At 33.6% G+C, this 18,332-nt stretch overlaps 5 protein-coding genes and 1 long non-coding RNA gene across 14 annotated transcripts; 3 read left to right on the forward strand and 3 right to left on the reverse strand.

Moving 5' to 3' along the window:
- Positions 1-667: 667 nt before the first annotated feature.
- On the forward strand, positions 668-7,921 carry Cul3 (cullin 3). 4 transcript variants are annotated; one of them, XM_033486845.2, is made up of 15 exons: positions 668-866; positions 952-1,577; positions 2,826-3,209; positions 3,284-3,487; positions 3,578-3,757; positions 4,036-4,410; positions 4,549-4,719; positions 4,790-4,897; positions 4,971-5,148; positions 5,219-5,457; positions 5,554-5,723; positions 5,838-5,976; positions 6,072-6,199; positions 6,285-6,343; positions 7,619-7,921. In XM_033486845.2, the coding sequence occupies exons 2-14, from the start codon at positions 1,518-1,520 to the stop codon at positions 6,307-6,309; spliced, it is 2,361 nt and encodes a 786-aa protein (XP_033342736.1). In that variant the 5' UTR covers positions 668-866; positions 952-1,517; the 3' UTR covers positions 6,310-6,343; positions 7,619-7,921. The 4 variants fall into 4 exon arrangements, with proteins under 4 accessions (XP_033342736.1, XP_033342737.1, XP_076375199.1 ...); XM_033486846.2 differs by having other exon boundaries at positions 1,297-1,577; XM_076519084.1 differs by having other exon boundaries at positions 668-1,577; positions 7,605-7,921.
- On the forward strand, positions 1,584-2,709 carry LOC143258850 (uncharacterized). The gene is made up of 2 exons (XR_013032753.1): positions 1,584-2,334; positions 2,408-2,709. It is a non-coding gene; the product is annotated as an uncharacterized LOC143258850 (long non-coding RNA).
- On the reverse strand, positions 7,241-10,512 carry LOC117229921 (ubiquitin-conjugating enzyme E2 L3). 3 transcript variants are annotated; one of them, XM_076519101.1, is made up of 6 exons: positions 9,450-10,512; positions 9,243-9,338; positions 8,872-9,058; positions 8,528-8,797; positions 8,250-8,392; positions 7,241-7,643 (listed from the first exon to the last, which is right to left on the reverse strand). In XM_076519101.1, exons 1-4 carry the CDS (start codon positions 9,474-9,476, stop codon positions 8,628-8,630), a joined length of 480 nt encoding a protein of 159 aa, XP_076375216.1. In that variant the 5' UTR covers positions 9,477-10,512; the 3' UTR covers positions 7,241-7,643; positions 8,250-8,392; positions 8,528-8,627. The 3 variants fall into 3 exon arrangements, with proteins under 3 accessions (XP_076375216.1, XP_033342756.1, XP_033342755.1); XM_033486865.2 differs by lacking the exon at positions 7,241-7,643 and having other exon boundaries at positions 8,107-8,392; positions 9,527-10,512; XM_033486864.2 differs by lacking the exon at positions 7,241-7,643 and having other exon boundaries at positions 8,107-8,392.
- Positions 10,513-10,651: 139 nt separating this feature from the next.
- On the reverse strand, positions 10,652-12,715 carry LOC117229919 (ubiquitin-conjugating enzyme E2 L3). Its single transcript, XM_033486862.2, has 4 exons — positions 12,409-12,715; positions 11,960-12,055; positions 11,422-11,608; positions 10,652-11,347 (listed from the first exon to the last, which is right to left on the reverse strand). The coding sequence occupies exons 1-4, from the start codon at positions 12,433-12,435 to the stop codon at positions 11,178-11,180; spliced, it is 480 nt and encodes a 159-aa protein (XP_033342753.1). The 5' UTR covers positions 12,436-12,715; the 3' UTR covers positions 10,652-11,177.
- A 466-nt stretch (positions 12,716-13,181) lies between these two features.
- On the forward strand, positions 13,182-17,046 carry Cog2 (conserved oligomeric Golgi complex subunit 2). 3 transcript variants are annotated; one of them, XR_013032748.1, is made up of 12 exons: positions 13,182-13,518; positions 13,583-13,810; positions 13,911-14,177; positions 14,254-14,555; positions 14,631-14,748; positions 14,818-15,140; positions 15,213-15,279; positions 15,356-15,536; positions 15,598-15,877; positions 15,966-16,146; positions 16,214-16,348; positions 16,599-17,046. XR_013032748.1 is itself a non-coding variant. In XM_076519088.1 (11 exons), exons 1-11 carry the CDS (start codon positions 13,447-13,449, stop codon positions 16,295-16,297), a joined length of 2,103 nt encoding a protein of 700 aa, XP_076375203.1. In that variant the 5' UTR covers positions 13,182-13,446; the 3' UTR covers positions 16,298-16,438. The 3 variants fall into 3 exon arrangements, 1 of the variants encoding a protein (XP_076375203.1); XR_013032749.1 differs by having other exon boundaries at positions 16,623-17,046; XM_076519088.1 differs by lacking the exon at positions 16,599-17,046 and having other exon boundaries at positions 16,214-16,438.
- Positions 16,512-18,302, reverse strand: fsd (transmembrane protein fates-shifted). Of its 2 annotated transcripts, none has more exons than XM_033486855.2 (7): positions 18,162-18,302; positions 17,995-18,078; positions 17,723-17,896; positions 17,511-17,649; positions 17,212-17,437; positions 16,967-17,131; positions 16,512-16,880 (listed from the first exon to the last, which is right to left on the reverse strand). In XM_033486855.2, exons 1-7 carry the CDS (start codon positions 18,226-18,228, stop codon positions 16,617-16,619), a joined length of 1,119 nt encoding a protein of 372 aa, XP_033342746.1. In that variant the 5' UTR covers positions 18,229-18,302; the 3' UTR covers positions 16,512-16,616. The 2 variants fall into 2 exon arrangements, with proteins under 2 accessions (XP_033342746.1, XP_033342745.1); XM_033486854.2 differs by having other exon boundaries at positions 17,511-17,652.
- Positions 18,303-18,332: the final 30 nt, after the last annotated feature.

Here is an 18,332-nt window from a genome sequence, read left to right on the forward strand (position 1 = left end):
ATTATAATTTATCAGTCCACCATATTGAACAGTCTGATGCGTCATCTATGGATAAATTCTCAAGTTACTAATCGATTACACATAGTAATATTACCAATCTGTTATTTTCTTTGAATGTTGATAAATAGCGAAATATAGATTGGATACTAATTGGAAATAAAATTTGATCACAGTCTGATTAAAAATACATATCATTGAATCGTTACAATTGCTGTTGTATTTATATTTGATATTTATTTTTCACACGATTGAACTTTTAAAGCTCTATCAGTGATTGGTCTGCTTCTCGAAAAATGTCTCGCTCCAACAGAATTCTATGCTCATAGCAAGAAGGTGCCATGGAATATATGGACGGAGCATGTACCCTGAATTATGACAAGGGGAATAAGATTCGTCGTAAGGGGGGACTACATGCAGTTCGGCTGTATTCGCGCGAAAATAACCGAAGTGCATATAGTCTCTGCTTACCGCGAATCTCAGCCACCCTCAACCGAATGCTCCATCTATATATTCATAGGTCCATGGAAAGTGCAATTACGTCTGGCTATGGTCATATTTTGAATCTAGATGGTAGAACTCTATCGCGAAATACGATTAGTTCTCCCTCTACATCTACATATGTGGTGAGGGATGAAGATGAGCTTTTATCGCGTAGGAGGAAATGAACCTTTTGCGCAACGGTACTCTAATCGGAACAGTATTCGTGATTAAAGCGCATCAAATGTGTCGTTGCGAACGATACACACATACAACAATATCGTCTATCGAGGATTGGGGAATCGTATAGGATGGAAATTCGAGCTTTCACAATCTGAATCGCGCTATGCCTCGAAAGACGATGGATACGTATCGACGATCTCGTTAAGGTATTCAACGACGACAACAAATTGAGTGCGATATTTTTTTTCCTTTCTCGATATATCCGTGACAGAGAATTCGGTTTGTTGACAGGTGCGCGTACATTTTCCTTCCGTTGTTTGTTTTTCTGTCTCTCGTCACGTCTTCGTTCGATTTTTTCGTTCTCTCGCTATATAATTGCAACCCTTAAGCTACTTATCCCCCATTTTCATCCGCCGGGTAAAAAAGAGTTGAGCTCTTTACCCTCACAGTTCCTCCACCCTCTCCGTCTCTCTCTCTTCCTCTTTTCCTCTCTCTTCTTCTCTCTCTCGTACTTCCTCGCTCTTTCCCTCTGCTCCCCCTCTCTATTTGTCTCTTTCTCTGAGTCTAATTTTCTCCCCTCTCTTTCGGGACGTTGCTGATTTTTCTTTCTTTTTATTAAATGTACACGATAACAAGACAATTTTCGATTCTCTCGCGCATTGTGAACGTGGATGAGTAATCGTGGTTTCACACGGTGGCCGATCATCTTCGGCTGGTCTGCCTGGAAAGCGAAGAGAACGTGAATGGTCCTTACATTTTACTGGTGTCAATGTACACACGGTGCAACGTTATTGTAACATTGGCCGTCACCGAGCACTTCTAACTGAGATCCCCGAAGTTCAGACAGAAAATTCGACATGATGAAGGGTAGTGGTATGCTAAAAAAAGAGAGCAAAATGCGCATACGTGCTTTTCCGGTGAGTATTCGGTTCTTTTGCTGTTATGCATCCGAATATTTTTTTAGTCTTGCCCCATTCGTTTGGCCTCTCTGCCGAAAAAATTATTTTGTTTCTTTCGTCCCCCTCGCCACCCTCACCCCCCGCGGTTCCATTTCTTCTTTTTCTCTCTTCCATTTTCTCTCTCTTCCTTTGCGGATATACTTTTTTTTTTTAACTACATATTTCTATTCGCATGCATACATGGATACACATATACATAGACATTTTTATAACCTGTTCCTTTATATTATACGTCAGGTTGAAAATGTTGACTGGCTTTTTGAAAAGTGATGTCTGTCTGTTTGTTTCATTGACTCCCACAACTGTGTTGTTTTCATTAGTGGCTTTTTGTTGTATATTTCAATTTCATTTCATTCTTAGACCACTCCACATACACACACACACACACACACATACACGCACAAAGGAACACGGTTAATATAGTATTTGTAACTATCATTTTTGGGTTTACAACCAAATTGTATGAATATTCAAGTGATAAAATGCAGTTGCTATAGCACCAGGAAAGAGAAGCATTGAAATATAGAGATTGCAATGTTATCCTGTTCAAAGACTAATTTCAAATTTGATCTGTCATATAAGTTTGACATCTGAATTACAATTAGTTACTAAATTTATAATTGATAAATTATTTCATAGATTATTCATTCTTGGCGTAAACATAATTACATGCAAATTTAATTGAAAAGAATATCAGTATTTGTGGTCATGCTTTGTACGTAACTTGTTAGAAGATGTAATTTGTGGTTTCCTCGCAATACATACCATGCATTTAACATTTCATATAGGTGATTCTAATACCTCGTTCAAAAATATTAACCCATGATACATTGAAGAACCTTATTGGTTCAAGCATGTTATTTAAATATTTGCATTAATTTTATATACTAAATGAGAAAAGATAATGTAAAAAATGGAGAAGAATGGAGTTGTGGCTAATCATGAGATTCAGCAAAATGTTCACAATAGTAATGACATAATGAACTCAAACAGCTTAAACACACATGTAATCCAAAATATTCGGAGGGCATATAATTATTCTTTGGTAACCGCAGATGTATTCTCATAATAAAACCATCTATTTCCATAATATTTCTGATGATTTTCTTGTTGTTAATACGAGTAATAAAGCTTGTAGTACTCCAAAGTTATTTATTCTTCTTTATAAAATCAAGACTAACGTTATACATATATATATTTTTTTAGACTACTATGGATGAGAAGTATGTAGAAAGTATCTGGGCCTTACTAAAAAATGCCATTCAGGAAATTCAAAAGAAAAACAATTCTGGTCTTAGTTTTGAAGAACTTTATCGAAATGCTTACACTATGGTCCTCCATAAATATGGAGAACGTTTATATACAGGTCTGAAGGAAGTTGTAACATATCACCTTGAGAACAAAGTACGAGAAGATGTACTAAGGTCTCTTCATAACAATTTCCTTCAAACATTAAGCCAAGCTTGGAACGATCATCAAACATCTATGGTGATGATTAGAGATATTCTAATGTATATGGATAGAGTATACGTGCAGCAAAATGATGTAGACAATGTGTATAATTTGGGGCTTATCATATTCAGAGATCAGGTAATTTTTTAACGATTGAATCAAGAATAATTTCGTGATCGAATAACTAAATGTTTATCATATTTTTTTTTCAGGTGGTCAGGTATGGGTGTGTTAGAGATCATTTAAGGGAAACTTTACTAGATATGGTAGGAAGAGAAAGAAGGGGAGAAGTAGTAGATCGCATTGCAATAAAAAATGCCTGTCAAATGTTAATGTTACTTGGCATTAACAGTCGTCAAGTTTATGAAGAAGATTTTGAAAGGCCTTTTTTACAACAGAGCGCGGAATTTTATAAAGTAAGAATGTTCACTCTCTCTCTCTTTCTCTCTGTAATTTCACGAATCTCTTTGTCATTATTATTGACTTCTAATTGTATTCATTTGTAGATGGAATCTCAGAAATTCTTGGCAGAAAATAGTGCATCGGTATATATAAAAAAAGTTGAGGCTAGAATTTGCGAAGAATCGGAAAGAGCAAAACATTATTTAGACGAATCTACCGAACCTCGAATAGTAGAAGTTGTAGAGGAAGAATTAATTAAAATTCATATGAAAACTATTGTAGAGGTACACTAAATTGTACAGGGTGTATACAAATATTGTGTCTTGATTATCATAGAAGAATTCTACACGTTTGTATCGGTGAAGATCTGTAAAAATATGTTGCCGCAGAATTGTCCTTAAATTTCAAGGTCAAGTCTTTTTTTTACAGATCTTCACCGATCCAAAAGCGTAGAATTCTCCCATGATAGTCGAGACACAACATTTTTATACACCCTGTACATTATAATAGCTCTTTGCTTTCTATGATGTTATATATCAGATTTCTTTCCTGTTACTTCTAGATGGAAAACAGTGGCGTAGTTCACATGCTTAAAAACCAAAAAACTGAAGATTTAGGTTGTATGTACAAATTATTTTCGAGAGTTTCGGCCGGATTGCGTACGGTATGCGATTGCGTCTCACAATTTCTCAAAGAACAAGGGCGTGCCATGGTTCAGGAGGAACACGAGTCTACAACAAATGCAGTATTGTACATTCAGAATTTGTTAGATCTAAAAGATCGTTTCGACCACTTCCTTCATTACTCGTTTAATAACGATAAGAATTACAAGCAAATGATTGCCTCTGATTTCGAATACTTCCTAAATTTAAATACGAAGAGTCCAGAGTATCTTTCGCTCTTTATCGACGACAAGCTGAAGAAGGGTGTCAAAGGGGTTAGTTCTGTAAACTGTAGTCCTATAGATAAGTACTCGGTAGAAAGAACTCTTGTATTACTCGAACAAACACAAGACAATGTGTCTCGTTGTTCCCATGATATTACCAAGAAAGTTAAAGGACTATACGTATTTTAGATGACAGAACAAGAAATAGAGGGTATTCTGGACAAAACCATGGTTCTGTTTCGATTCCTTCAAGAGAAAGACGTATTTGAACGGTACTATAAGCAGCACTTAGCTAAACGTCTTCTTTTAAACAAGTCTGTCTCTGATGACAGTGAGAAGAACATGATATCTAAACTTAAGGTAATTACTTTGTTCTTTGTCATTGATTTTGATCAAACGACGCATCCGACTAATTATCAATTTACCATAGACTGAATGTGGATGTCAGTTCACGTCCAAATTGGAGGGAATGTTCAAAGACATAACAGTCAGTAATACTATAATGGATGAATTTAAAGATCACGTCCTTACATCTAATGTAAGTTTTTATATTCGATCATACCTAGGATGATAATAAAGAACCACAGATACTAATACTGTTCGTGATAAAGGCAAAGTTGCACGGCGTTGACATAAGCGTCAGGGTTCTAACAACTGGTTTCTGGCCAACGCAATCGGCGACTCCAAAATGCAACATGCCATCCGCCCCACGAGACGCCTTCGATGCCTTCCGTCGTTTCTACCTTGCTAAACATAGCGGTCGACAGTTAACGTTACAGCCGCAATTAGGTCCGTTCATTTACAATTAGAATGTGTTACTTTCCAAGTAGTATAACGTTATGTACTTTTCTGCGTCTAGGTTCCGCAGATTTAAATGCTATGTTCCATGGACCACGAAGAGAAGAAAGCAGTTGCGCGGGATTGGACACACCATCCTCCTCCAGTTTGATTGGTAATGGAAGCGGAAGCGCCAACGGTAGTCTGTTAAGCCAGTACAGCATTAATTTTGCGAACACAAGGAAACACATAATTCAAGTATCCACTTATCAAATGTGTGTCCTAATGCTATTCAACAAAAGGGAGAGATTAACATATGAGGTCAGTTGGTAACCACTGAGTTGGTTCGTTCATCTCTATCTTATTTTCATCGACTCTGTGAAGTATCACGATACAATGTATGAAAACGTTGCGTAGGAAATTCAAGGTGAAACCGATATTCCAGAAAGAGACTTGGTTAGAGCATTGCAATCTCTCGCTATGGGTAAAGCTACGCAAAGAGTTTTGCTAAAGCATCCTCGTACGAAAGAAATAGAACCTACGCATTGTTTCTGTGTCAATGACAGCTTTACCAGTAAATTGCACAGGTATATCGAGCACATCCAAATCGTCTTATCAAAACTAAATCACTCATCTACGTAAAGAAATGTTTCTGAATCTATTCAATAATAATGTCCTTATTCCTGTATATTTTTCTAAAGAGTAAAAATACAAACGGTGGCAGCAAAAGGAGAATCAGAGCCAGAAAGAAGAGAGACACGTAACAAAGTCGACGAAGACAGGAAGCATGAGATAGAAGCAGCTATCGTTCGCATTATGAAAGACCGGAAGCGCATGCCCGTATGTAACAATAGTGTGCTCGCTCTACTTAATCCTTTACACTTCCAATACTACATACATATATTAAAATAACTACATTTTTCTCTTCTATCCAGCACAATATACTTGTAACAGAAGTAACGGAGCAACTAAGAGGGCGATTCCTACCTTCGCCAGTAATTATTAAAAAACGTATAGAAGGTTTAATTGAACGTGAATATTTGGCACGCACGCCAGAAGATAGGTATGTCAGGACAGTACCATGAAAACGGAAAGCATTTTTAATTAAAATTTACGAGTTACCTAATGCCATCAATTTTCGATTACAGAAAGGTGTATACGTACGTTGCTTAATGCTCGAATTCAAATGTTGGATCTGTACAAACATGTAAGTAATTTGTAATAATACATATTCCTTTCAACGTATTATCAATATCTTATTATATAATGCCGATTAATTTGTATTGTTGCATCAGCAGTTTACATTAATTAGATGAAATCGTTATTGCTTTTATTATTGTTTCACGAATATAATTAAGATTATCGCGATCAAGGCATTCTACATCAAAAGAACCATGCAATTCGGAATAATTGTCAATATTACATTCCATTTTTGCTCGGTAGGATTTTGTTTGTACCATAAATTTCTATCTTACATTTTAGGTTTTGGTAAGATATCAGGACATTTTGCTCAAAAAATAAAATGTGACGTATAGTCAACGTTCATTGTGTATGCGTACGAAAATTTATTGAAAGAATTCCGTTTGTTTTAAAACCTAAAATTTAATATAGAAATCCGCGTGAAAGAAGAAAATTCAAAATGACACAGGAACGCAATTCGTGTTATCGATTGATGTGGATTGCCTCGACATTTCAAGAAAATGGTTAGTCATGTTTCATAATTGAACAGTTTGGTGGAAAAGGTTGACGTGTATTCGGGAGCTCTAGACTTTATACTCCTAAGCTCGTAAGAGAGACTTACGAATACGTTTTGTAACATTGATAACACCTTATCCCCAATTCCATTTCATTGTATTGTCGATCATAAGCGGTTGAATTGAAATAAGACTTGCGGACACACCAGCTATATTGAAATACATATTGTAATTTAAATTCAATAGCGTTTAATTAATTGAAACTAAACGTTTCTTAATCATACGATTGCTAGACGTGATTTACACATCAGTCTTGTTACGATTAAGGAATTTTTCTACACTTGTAAAACTGTGATTGTCTATTGTCGTATACAAACTACTCTAGAGATATACCATGAACTTCGTTAAAATATTGGTATTACATCATGATTTTATTTATATCTGTGGTTATCCATAATGTGTGTACATATGCAGTGTGAATGTATATCTAAAAATATATTTGCCTCATTTTCAGTGTTCGATTACTTTATTTGAGAAATACGCTCTCTGCTATGTTCTCTTTTTTTCAAATTTTTATTGTTTCCATCTTTGTGTAAAAAAACAGACATAACAGAATTCTGTTTCTATCAATAATTTGATTATAAACATTAAAATAAATAAAAGTACTAATCAGAACAAACTGTTGGTGCATTTTTCGCAACTTCCACCTCTTCCACCTAGCTCATCAATTATTTCGCTGATATCAACATTCAAAAATTCTTCGTTATATCGCAGAATATTTATTATAGTATGCCAAAAGTGGAATCTACAAATCTGTAAAAGATGCGGAATGTTATTGGTGAATTAAAGAGAAATGAAAGAAAAATTACAATAAAGGTGAAGAACTTAATAAAGGAATGAAAAATATGTTGTAATTGAAAGCTGTATTAATTATACGATTCGAATGTCGAACAACGGAGATTACGTGAAAGACATCATATTTTTATTTTCATTTATATTTTTATTTATCAATATAGAGTTTTAATATTTAAATGAAAAGGTTTTACCCTTTCTTATGCAAACTGAATAAAAAATAAAATTCTCTAAAAGCAGTTCTTAGTTGAGCACATTTTATATACAGAATAACGTGTCAATTCTGTCTAGCCCTTTCCTATATATTATTTCGAAATGTTTTTGTATAAGATATTTTACTTCTAATATGCATATAAGCGTATTTAAATAATGATATAGTAAGGTAAGTACTTTGGTTGTTGGTCTACAATAAAAATAGGGAAAATACTATTAAGAATTGTTATTATTTGAGATAATTTGTTTACTATAAATTACACATGTATAATTATGCACATATGTATACATCTATATATATTTTATTTGAATTAATGTTTTACACTAACAAAGAGAAATTAGTCATCAACACACCTAAATAGATTTCTGGTCACCAGAATGTTAACATCAAAATACGTTTACAGTGTAGCATGATTTTCCATACTCACACAAATTTATGTACATTTACGATAATCGTTTCATGCTAATAGGTTCCATTGACATTAGCTCAATGTTATCTGTAAAGCAGATAGTTAAAAATTACTATTAACTATTAACGATTAACGTAACAATTATCGATATACATATAGTATAGAATACTATACAGTTAGCTTATTCTAATTTACTTACTACTAATTCAACAATTTTTGTACCTTATGTCATTTATCATGTAACAATTAAGTCTATGTTGGCTTGAATTAAATTAACTGATGAGTGGCAGGCATCATGGTGAGTAGGACCAGTCATTCACGATTATTCGTTGGAAGAAGGTGACTCTCGTCTTTTTTCTGCATGCTTTTTTGTAAATTCTTCTGCATTCTTTACAAACTTTTTCCTATCCTTCAAAAACTCCTCCGCAAGATCTGTCCTCATTGGATGTTCTGGTTCTGGATCATTTACTAAAGCTATCAAAGCTTCTACAACTGAGGACAAAAATTTAAACTACACTATACAGCTATGCTTTTTGATAATAGTAAAAAGTAAAATTCAATTTCACCTTGGCCTGCCTTTGTAGCTGGTTTCCAATTCTCATCGCTTATAATCGGTAAGCATATTTGTCCCTTTTCATTTATATTTGGATGATATATTTTTGTTTTAAAATTTATTCTTGGTGGCTTGAAAGGATACTCTGCTGGAAAGTTAATCTCAATACGAAATGCCCCCTTATTATATGGTGGATTATCCTAAAACATTTACACTGTTAGAATTTAATTAAATGTATTATAATTTTCTATGCCGATAGAAAGATGAGACAATTCAAATCTGAGTTTTCATTAACATTCGAAAACCTCTGATAACTGTAATTTACTCTATAAGCAAAGGAACATTAGGTTATGTTTCCGAATTAAAATTATTATCGGAACTTACCGGCAATATAAGACCTTGCCATGTGAGCATATTCGATTCATCAACTTGGATATTTGTGAAGTTTTTCATAGGCGACGTTCTTAGGTCACGAAGTTCCTGGAAAGAGGTAACGTAACCATCATTCGTAAGTCCCATGCAAGCAATCTAAATACAGGTAACATTCGGAAGAAATAGTGTAATGTTTGTCAGTGGTTTACAAAGAATTACCTTCTGTAATCTTTTTACACGTGCCATTATGAAAATAAATTTCACTAAAAAACTAGCAGAATTGTCAAGCTCCTCACCGACGTCTTCGCAACATATATCCGCTGTCCAAAATTCCCCAGCGTTTCTACATTAGAAAATTTTTCAAGCAGAAATTTCTGCGAATTCTCCTTAGTCACGTTTCTTTTTCACAACTCGCATCAACACGAATACGAATACAAATTTGCAATTGATTATGGACAACAATAAATCCGGCACAATTCGCTATCTGTTTAATCGAAAGCAGGTGCGCATGCGTACACAATTCATGCTCTTTTCTGTGTTTTTATATGTAACATACGTACATATACATACGTGGAATAACGTTTCAATTGGTTTCAATCAAAAATACCACAGGTTAAAGATGGAATGAAGTATGTATATTACAAGTAGGTTCGAATCTAACTAGATAGTTTTGTATAATTCAGCGAACACATCCTTTGAAAAATATTTTTAAGTAAACCTGAAACCAGGCAAGAAAGCTTCAACTTCTTTGCAGGTATTTTGAGAAATATAAGCGGTACTTTTAAGTATAATCGTACCTTAATCGAATATAGGCAAGCCTTTCACAAATATGTACTTCAATTCGAAGTTTTTTTATTCTCTGCAATTTTGTGATTTAGTGTGACTTTTAACGATGACGCTCGTTGAAATAGAAATCTAATAGAATAAATAGAAACACTAATTTACTGAAAACTCCAAAGGATTTGTATTGCACAGAAGTATATTTTATCGAGGTAAGTTACTTTTATAGAAAACATTAAATTTCTAATGACATTTGAATTTCGATATTCTCTGATTTTAGAAAAATTTCATTGATTACAAGATGTTTCTTGTATATTTTTACATTCATAATTTCCTGTAATTTGTTTCCAATTGCTCTGTTATGGGTTTCAAGTTTTTTGTCAATAACTTTTGGGTTAACATGGAAGTGAAAATAGAACAGTATATCAAATGCATTTATGCTCCAGGAGATGCAGTAACTATTCCATTTTGTAAGCATATTGATGACATCACTTTCTCCTTGTAAGCGTAATAATACATATAATTGAAATTACATAATTTTAACAATATGTTGCAACTTTACAACTTCTAGAGAAATCAGTGGCCAAGTGTTTTATGACCAGTTCATTGACCTCGTCAAAGGGGAATGCACAATACAAGAATTTCTTAGAGAAATGGAGTTTACCAGTATATTTCCATATACGATTTGAAGAGACAGTTGGTGTTGTTATAACTTTTTTAAACAGAACCTATATGACTACCATCTATAAAAAGATTTTTCACAAAATAAAATTTTCTCAATATGCAACATGCATACGATGGGAAAATCTGCAAAGAATTTGGGCATACATATCTCTTTATCAGCTTTTCATAGGTAAATCATAGAATTGATTATGGAAACAATAGCTTTAATTAAAATAATTCTAATGAAAGCATGTTCCGCATAGATTCTGAATATTCAATTTACATGTGTGTGCCAGGCACCAAACGTGGTCCCTAACAGCACTTAAAGAAGTATAATATTTAAAAATTTTTTCAAATTATGTAATACAACGAAGCGAGCATAGTTAGTGCCTGTACACATGTATCTCAAGTCATTTATCATGTAACAGATAAGTCTATGTTGGCTTGAATTAAATTAACTGATGAGTGGCAGGCATCGTGGTGAGTAGGGCTAGTAATTCATGGTTATTCATTAGAAGAGGGCGACTCCCGCCTTTTTTCTGCATGTTTCTTTGTAAATTCCTCTGCGTTCTTTAAAAACTTTTTCCTATCCTTTAGAAACTCCTCCGCAAGATCTGTCCTCATTGGATGTTCTGGTTCTGGATCATTTACTAAAGCTATCAAAGCTTGTACAACTGTAAACAAAAGTTTAGCAGTTACACTGTGCTCCTTTGTCTTAGCGATAGTAATAACTAAAATTAAATTTCACCTTGACCTGCCCTTGTAGCTGGTTTCCAATTCTCATCGCCTATAATCGGTAAGCAAACTTGTCCCTTTTCATTTATATTTGGATGATATATTTTTGTTTTAAAATTTATTCTGGGTGGCTTGAAAGGATACTCTGCTGGAAAGTTAATCTCAATACGAAATGCCCCTTTATTATATGGTGGATTATCCTAAAACATTTATACTTGTTAGAATTGAATTAAATGTGTTGTAATATTCTATACCAACAGAATGAATGAAAAATTGTAGTTGCTTTTGCATTTGTAATAGAAAAATAAACGAGTGAAACTCAATAAAAGGAAAGTTTCATCAAAGTTTAACACACTAATTATTTTTTTCTTGCTTCAAATAGATCGTATGTGCAGATAATTTCTACAGAAATGCTGTATTTGTGCTGTATAGACCTATTAAAATCTTAATTTTCATCAACGTTCGCAGACCTCTGATAATTATATCTTACTCAACGAGCGATGTAAGGTTAGGTTATGTTTCCGGATTAAAATAATTGTGCCAGAACATACCGGCAATATAAGACCTTGCCAAGTGAGGATATTCGATTCATCTACTTGGATATTTGTAAAATTTTTCATAGGCGCTGCTCTTAGGTCACGAAGTTCCTGGAAAGGGGAAACGTAATCATCATTCTAAGTCCCATGAAAACAGAGAATCGTAACGTAGATCACTTTCGGAAGAAATAACATAATGCTTGTCGGTGGTTTTCGAAGATAGATATAGAAATATCTAGAATAAAACTTGCAACGATAAAACATTCATAAATAATTGATAGAAAAATGTTAACGTTCTACATTTCATTGAAAAAGCTCGGTGTCATCGATGGTAGGGATTCTCTTTGGTGATACGTTTAATCGGACATGAACGAACATGTGTTATAATTTCAAACATTTTCGAAAGTTATACGAGCATTTATTTCCTTCTGCGATCGGTTCAATCAACCGAAGCTTTAAATTACCTTTTGCAATCTTTTCGCACCTGCCATTTTGAAAATAAATTCCACTAAAAAACTAGCAAAACTTGTCAAGCTCCTCACCGACGTCTTCACAACTACATATATCCGCCCTCCGAAATTCCCCAGCGTTACTACATTGAAAATCTTCCGAGCAGAAGCTTCCGCGAATTCTCGTTAATCGCGTTTCCTTTTCGCAACTCGCATCGACACAAATATAGAAATTTACAATTGATTATGTGTGAATATGAATCCGTTATCCGTTTATCCGGTTTGTTCCGAACAAGCGCGCGTGCGCACACAATTCATGCTATTCTCTTTGTATACTGTATGTAGCTGCATGTATATATGTTTGTGTGCACGTCAATACATTTTTCTTTTAATACGACACTATCACCACCTAACGGATCGTGTCATTATCAACTGGTAAATGTGCGGGGATACAAAATTTTTCGAGATCTTTTTTTAAAAATGGATTTCTTATTTTAACAGAAGCCAAAACGTGTTATGCGAAATTTCTCCACATTGCAAACCCTCGATGGTGATCTAACAGTTCGCGAGCTGTAATGTATTCCGAAGAAGAGTTGCTTGATCTCAATTATATGGCTGTCAACCGCAGGATTACAAAATAGCTCAAACTTTCATCTAGGGAAAACGCGCACTAGGGTTTCAGCTGATTACGTATCTATATATGCTTGTAACCAGTATGTAACCAGTTTGTAGAAAGAGATACAGCAATGGACCCTACCACCCACACACCTCCAAACCGCAGCTTGATCCATTAGCAAGGCTCGATATAGAAATTTTCTTTGCTCTGATTGGCTGACGATTCACTACTCAGACAGGATCCACTGCGGATTGGATGCGCAGTAAAATGATGGAGATGCTTGCGAAAGCTAAGGGTGGTAGAAAAATCGGACAAAACCGAAACCTGATGTACAGTACATACAAATAGGTTAGGGATTGATTAGATAGTTTTTTACAATTGTTTGATTTAGTGTGACTTTTTATCGATAACGTTTGTCGAAACAGCATTTTAGCACAATGTCAAACACAAACATTAATTTACCGAAAGCACCAAAGGATCTGTGTTTCACAGAAATGGATTTCATCCAGGTGCGTTGCACCGCAAATATTAATGTTTTTAAAATATTTGAACTTTGATATTCTTTGATTTCAGAAAAATTTTAATGTAGACACCTTCCTTCAAGAACACAAAAAAAAATCGAAACTGGAGAATATGCGAGACGATTTAGGAATATATTTGAAATTGCTGAGATCTGCTATGATCGATTTAATTAACAGAGATTATATAGATTTTGTAAATTTATCAAGTAACTTAATCGGTTTGGACAAAGCTATTAATGATTTGCAAGGGCCATTGGGTCAACTAAGGGAAGAAGTAATGGTAAATATTGAATACTATGATCAGAATTGTAATAGTAAATAATTTTATATTTAGTTTTCAAATATATTATTTTAATAATATGTAATTTCTGTTATAATAGCAAGTGCAACAGACTTTGAATGATGAGATCAATGCAATTTCTATTAATATCCATGAAAGCAAAAAAATCAGAGAATACAAGCAGAGTTTATTCAGTTTACAACATATTTTCAAATCATTGAATAAACTTTCGTCAGTATTATCGCTAAATACATTCCTGGAAAGTCCAACTAAAATAGACATTTTAGAGCAAGCTGCAACAGAATTCAATCAATTGCAGTTTCACATGTGTAGGTGCAAACTAGATATTATCAAAGACAAGCAGAAGGTGTGCATTGAAAAAGTAAATGTGAATTAATTTTCTTCTCTTTGCAATTAAATGAAAAAATGTGACATATTTTTAGGAATGTAATCAACTGGAACAGTCTTACATGACTCATCTCAATGAACTTTTCTTAGCTTGTATTCAAGAGAAGAATTCTGCCCTCTTAATTCGTTGTTTAAGAATATATGTTATGCTTGATAAAATAAACGATGCAGAGAATTTAGTGAGAGAAGAGATTGTTAGTCCACTGGTCGATGGTGTGATTAGCATGGAGAACCTGCAAGTAGACTCACTTGGCTTACAAAGTATATACAATAGATTATTAAATATTCTGAGCATAGAATTGAAACAACTTCTGGATATTACATTACATCCTAACAGGTACACATTTTATTCCTCACACAGAGATGTTTCTTGAACATTCTTGTATAAATAATTTTTATGATCTAATTTCAGATGCTCTGTTAAGGGTTTCAACTTTTTAGTAAATAGTTTTTGGGTCAATGTAGAAGAAAAAATTGAACAGTATGTTAAATGCATTTTTGCTCCGGGAGATCCAGTATTATTTCATTCTGTAAGCATATTAATAAAGTCAGTTTCTTCTTATAAACGTGTGAATAAAGTCGAAATTACATGATTTCAGCGTTATATAGCAACTTTGGAATTTTTGGAGAAATTAGAAGCCGAATGTGTTACGACCGATTCTTTAAGCGCACTAAAAAATAATTCGCAATACAAGAATTTCTTGAAAAAATGGAATTTACCAGTGTATTTTCAAATACGTTTCCAAGAAATAGCTGGTGTTGTCGAGACTGTTTTAACAGAACCTGTGTCACCGGCGTCTATAAAAGGGACTTTGGAATCTCTCACGAAAAATGAATTTTCCTTGCACGCAACGTGTATTTTGTGGGAAAATCTAGAAAAGATTTGGGCAAATGATGTGTATCTTTATCAGCTTTTTCATAGGTAAATTATAAAATTGATGATGGAGATGATAATCTTAACTAAAACAATGTAGTAAAAGCATGTTCCATATAGATTCTGGAAATTCAACTTACAAATGTGTGCCAGATACCAAACGTGGGCCTTAGCAGCACTTAAAGAAGTATAACATTTAAAACCAAGTTTAAATTAAGTGGTACATTGAAGTGAATATGTTTAATCAATTTTCTCCAATGCAGGTATGGCCTATAGAAAATGAAGTAGGATCTTCGAGGAAATCGGAGCATTACATGAAACTCAATTTTTTAATATTTCTAAATCAAGATATAGAGAAATTTGTGAAAAAACTCCCATCGCTTCTGGAAATAGCTGAATTGAAACTTAAACAACAGACTCCGATAATATTAAAGTTATTAAAAGGTAATAATATTAAGTATTAATATTACTGTACTTATTCAGGTATATGTGCATTAATCTATAGATTCGCTGAGTGAAACTATAAAAAAATTGGAAACCATTTTATCGCTAGTCACTGAAGAAATTGTAAACGAACTTTTAAAGCAATGTATAGTGCATTTGAAACAAGTCAGTGATATTCCACGATTATTTAGGCGAACAAATAGGGACGTATCCACGAAACCGTGCGCTTATGTAAAGAATGCACTCGCCTTTCTTATGAGCTTTCATGCAGATTACAAGAAATTAATCCCGGATAATGTTAATCGTTGGTCGGAATTAACTCTTTCTTCGTTGACCGAACAGTAAGAATCAATAATGGAAAATGATCGTAAATATGAAAGTACTTATTGAGTTCGTCATCTATTGGTAATGAACTTCTTAATCGTACAGTTATCTGGCGTCTGTAACAGACGTTTTAACATCGGTACAAAAAACTGAGGAGAGTCTTCGAAGATTAAAGAAGATCCGGGACAAATCCACAGGTTCCCTTTCTTCTGAAGTTCAAGGAGTCAGCGATGATGAAAAAATACGTATTCAGTTGCAAGTTGATGTACAAGCTTATGCGAACATGGTAATATCGATTTCGAAGATTTACCTTTCCGTTAAACAGAGAATTTGCTACACTATTTATCTTTCAGATTGCGGAAATCGAGATTACATCTTCAAATGTTCGTTATGTGGAAGAGCTATTGCGTACTGTAGAAACAGCAACAAAAAGATAATGTTCTTCTTCCTTTGCTTATTTAATTGTCTCGTCTAAAAATCCAAAACAAGTTTGTATAATCATCTTTGAAGTTATCTATTTATTGGTTGTACATAATAATGTACATAATTTTGTAAATAATATTCATGATGAAAAGTCAGTTAAATTTTTGTCCATTATGAGACACTTGCGTTCTTACTTGTTATTTGTAAATAATTATATAAATATCCAAATTCAAATTTACTTAACAGATATTTAATATTGTTATTTACACAGCCACTATATTATACAAGTCATACTTATGTCTTATTTCTTTTAAGGTAAAGTATGGAATTATTTTACAGTATATTCTGATCCCATGAATCGTTCTGCGGTAATTCAATGGTAGTAACCGTATCTTGATGGGGATAAGATGGATGCCACCAATTCAGAACTTGACAATCAACAACGTCGTTTAATATGACTTGATGCGTTAATGTATTAGGAACATCCGACGTTCCAAAACCCAACTGTAATTGGTATATACCTTGCTTTAATATCGCCACCTTCTGTAGAATTAATCCAGTTACTTGTGGTAGCATGCTATACCTCTGACAGGCTACCTACAAATGGAGAGAAAAATTAAAGTAAACGATAAAAACATAGCAAGTACAAAGTATATTCAAATGGCTTGTACAGCATTAAGTACCCTAAGTAGTTTACAGCCTTGTTCTGGATTTACAGCTACATCTTCCAACATTTCAATAAAATCTGTCTTTCTACCATTTAGTTTAGGCTTCTCTTTCATTGAATTTCTGCTCGATTTTGGTATTTCTTTCAATTTAAAGTAGAAGTACCACACTAGCTTTTCCTTCTAAAAAAAGAAACGGACGAGTTATCATCATCGTTTATAATCTAATACAATTTACACTTTTTATAAGATATATTGCTCACTTTATGCCACATTAAACAACATTTTCGTTTTACGAGAGAATGAAGTCTATAATGGGCCAATGAGAAGAGGTCTTCCTGTCGATAATAGGAAACATTGTCGATGCCTTTTTTTGAAGCAAAATAGATGTAATGTAATGTTCTAATAACACAAGCACGCAATCCATGCATGCGGACCATGCATTGTGGCTGAAGACGTTCTGGTAAACCAGGTATAGGTCTGTAGTAACTGTAATCGTGGTTTCTTTAATATTGCTGATTTAATGTCAAACAATATGTTACTTGTATAATGAAACACTCACGTCTTATATAAATGAAACCAAAATTTGCCAGTTTTAGTTACATGATAAGAATTTTTACATATTCGTGCAAATTTACCTACAGCCTCTGGACAAATGTACTCTGATATAATAAACCATACATCGAGTGGATAATCTATACCTACTAAATAATTAAAATATTAACAATTTATTATGTTGCAGATCTTTAACTAACTTTTGTGTTTATATATTACCTTCTTCTTCTTTTTCTTCCACATTTATAGAATAAATTGCTGTCTTTTTATGTCTTACTTGATGAGTCAATCCTTCACTGTTCTTTTTAAAATTATCTGTATCAGGTAAATGTAAATCATAGGATTGATCTGTTTCATTCCAAACTTCATCATCGATTGTCACTTTTTGTTCCACTGTAAATTATATTTGAATTGTATATAGTGACTAAAATATTTATGAAAGCATCCAAAATCTACATAAAATGTATTTAATAAGAGGAAATGAAAATAACCATAATCAACAGATCCACCGATCGATGCCTTTTTCGGTCTTGCATGGATTCGTGAAGAATTAGCGAAATCGTTGATAGTAACATCTGTAGAGAAACGTAAGGATAGTAGAATAATGGAATATATTGTGCGAATAATACGAATTTCAAATATGAAAGAGACAATTAACCTCCAATCAAATTATTTTTGGTCTCGGTATTAGACCTTTTACTGGACCTTTTTCTTGATATAGGCATATTGTTGCACGCATGTAAACTAGTATATATTGTAACAATTAATCAGGTACCATGCGAAATATACAACTATTTACATCAGCGATAAACGACACTGCAATCGCCCA

This window comes from Megalopta genalis, chromosome 2 (assembly GCF_051020955.1).
Source record: "Megalopta genalis isolate 19385.01 chromosome 2, iyMegGena1_principal, whole genome shotgun sequence".
Lineage (NCBI taxonomy): Eukaryota > Metazoa > Arthropoda > Insecta > Hymenoptera > Halictidae > Megalopta > Megalopta genalis.

Bases quoted from the DNA above. Each gene is read 5' to 3' on its own strand.
- Cog2 (XM_076519088.1), top strand. From the start codon at position 13,447: ATGTCAAACACAAACATTAATTTACCGAAAGCACCAAAGGATCTGTGT. The intron at 15,141-15,212 runs GTAAATTATAAA...TGTTCCATATAG, and splicing joins CTTTATCAGCTTTTTCATAG to ATTCTGGAAATTCAACTTAC. The intron at 15,280-15,355 runs GTATAACATTTA...TCTCCAATGCAG, and splicing joins CCTTAGCAGCACTTAAAGAA to GTATGGCCTATAGAAAATGA.
- LOC117229921 (XM_076519101.1), bottom strand. From the start codon at position 9,476: ATGGCACGTGTAAAAAGATTACAGAAG. The intron at 9,059-9,242 runs GTAAGTTCCGAT...TAAATGTTTTAG, and splicing joins GGCAAGGTCTTATATTGCCG to GATAATCCACCATATAATAA. The intron at 8,798-8,871 runs GTGAAATTGAAT...TTTTGTCCTCAG, and splicing joins AGCTACAAAGGCAGGCCAAG to TTGTAGAAGCTTTGATAGCT.
- LOC117229919 (XM_033486862.2), bottom strand. From the start codon at position 12,435: ATGGCAGGTGCGAAAAGATTGCAAAAG. The intron at 12,056-12,408 runs GTAATTTAAAGC...TCCCCTTTCCAG, and splicing joins GTGCGAAAAGATTGCAAAAG to GAACTTCGTGACCTAAGAGC. The intron at 11,348-11,421 runs GTGAAATTTAAT...TTTTGTTTACAG, and splicing joins AGCTACAAGGGCAGGTCAAG to TTGTACAAGCTTTGATAGCT.
- Cul3 (XM_076519084.1), top strand. From the start codon at position 1,518: ATGATGAAGGGTAGTGGTATGCTAAAAAAAGAGAGCAAAATGCGCATA. The intron at 3,210-3,283 runs GTAATTTTTTAA...TTTTTTTTTCAG, and splicing joins TTATCATATTCAGAGATCAG to GTGGTCAGGTATGGGTGTGT. The intron at 3,488-3,577 runs GTAAGAATGTTC...ATTCATTTGTAG, and splicing joins AGAGCGCGGAATTTTATAAA to ATGGAATCTCAGAAATTCTT.
- fsd (XM_033486854.2), bottom strand. From the start codon at position 18,228: ATGCCTATATCAAGAAAAAGGTCCAGTAAAAGGTCTAATACCGAGACC. The intron at 17,132-17,211 runs GTGAGCAATATA...TTCTTTTTTTAG, and splicing joins GTTGTTTAATGTGGCATAAA to AAGGAAAAGCTAGTGTGGTA. The intron at 16,881-16,966 runs GTACTTAATGCT...CTCCATTTGTAG, and splicing joins AAGGCTGTAAACTACTTAGG to GTAGCCTGTCAGAGGTATAG.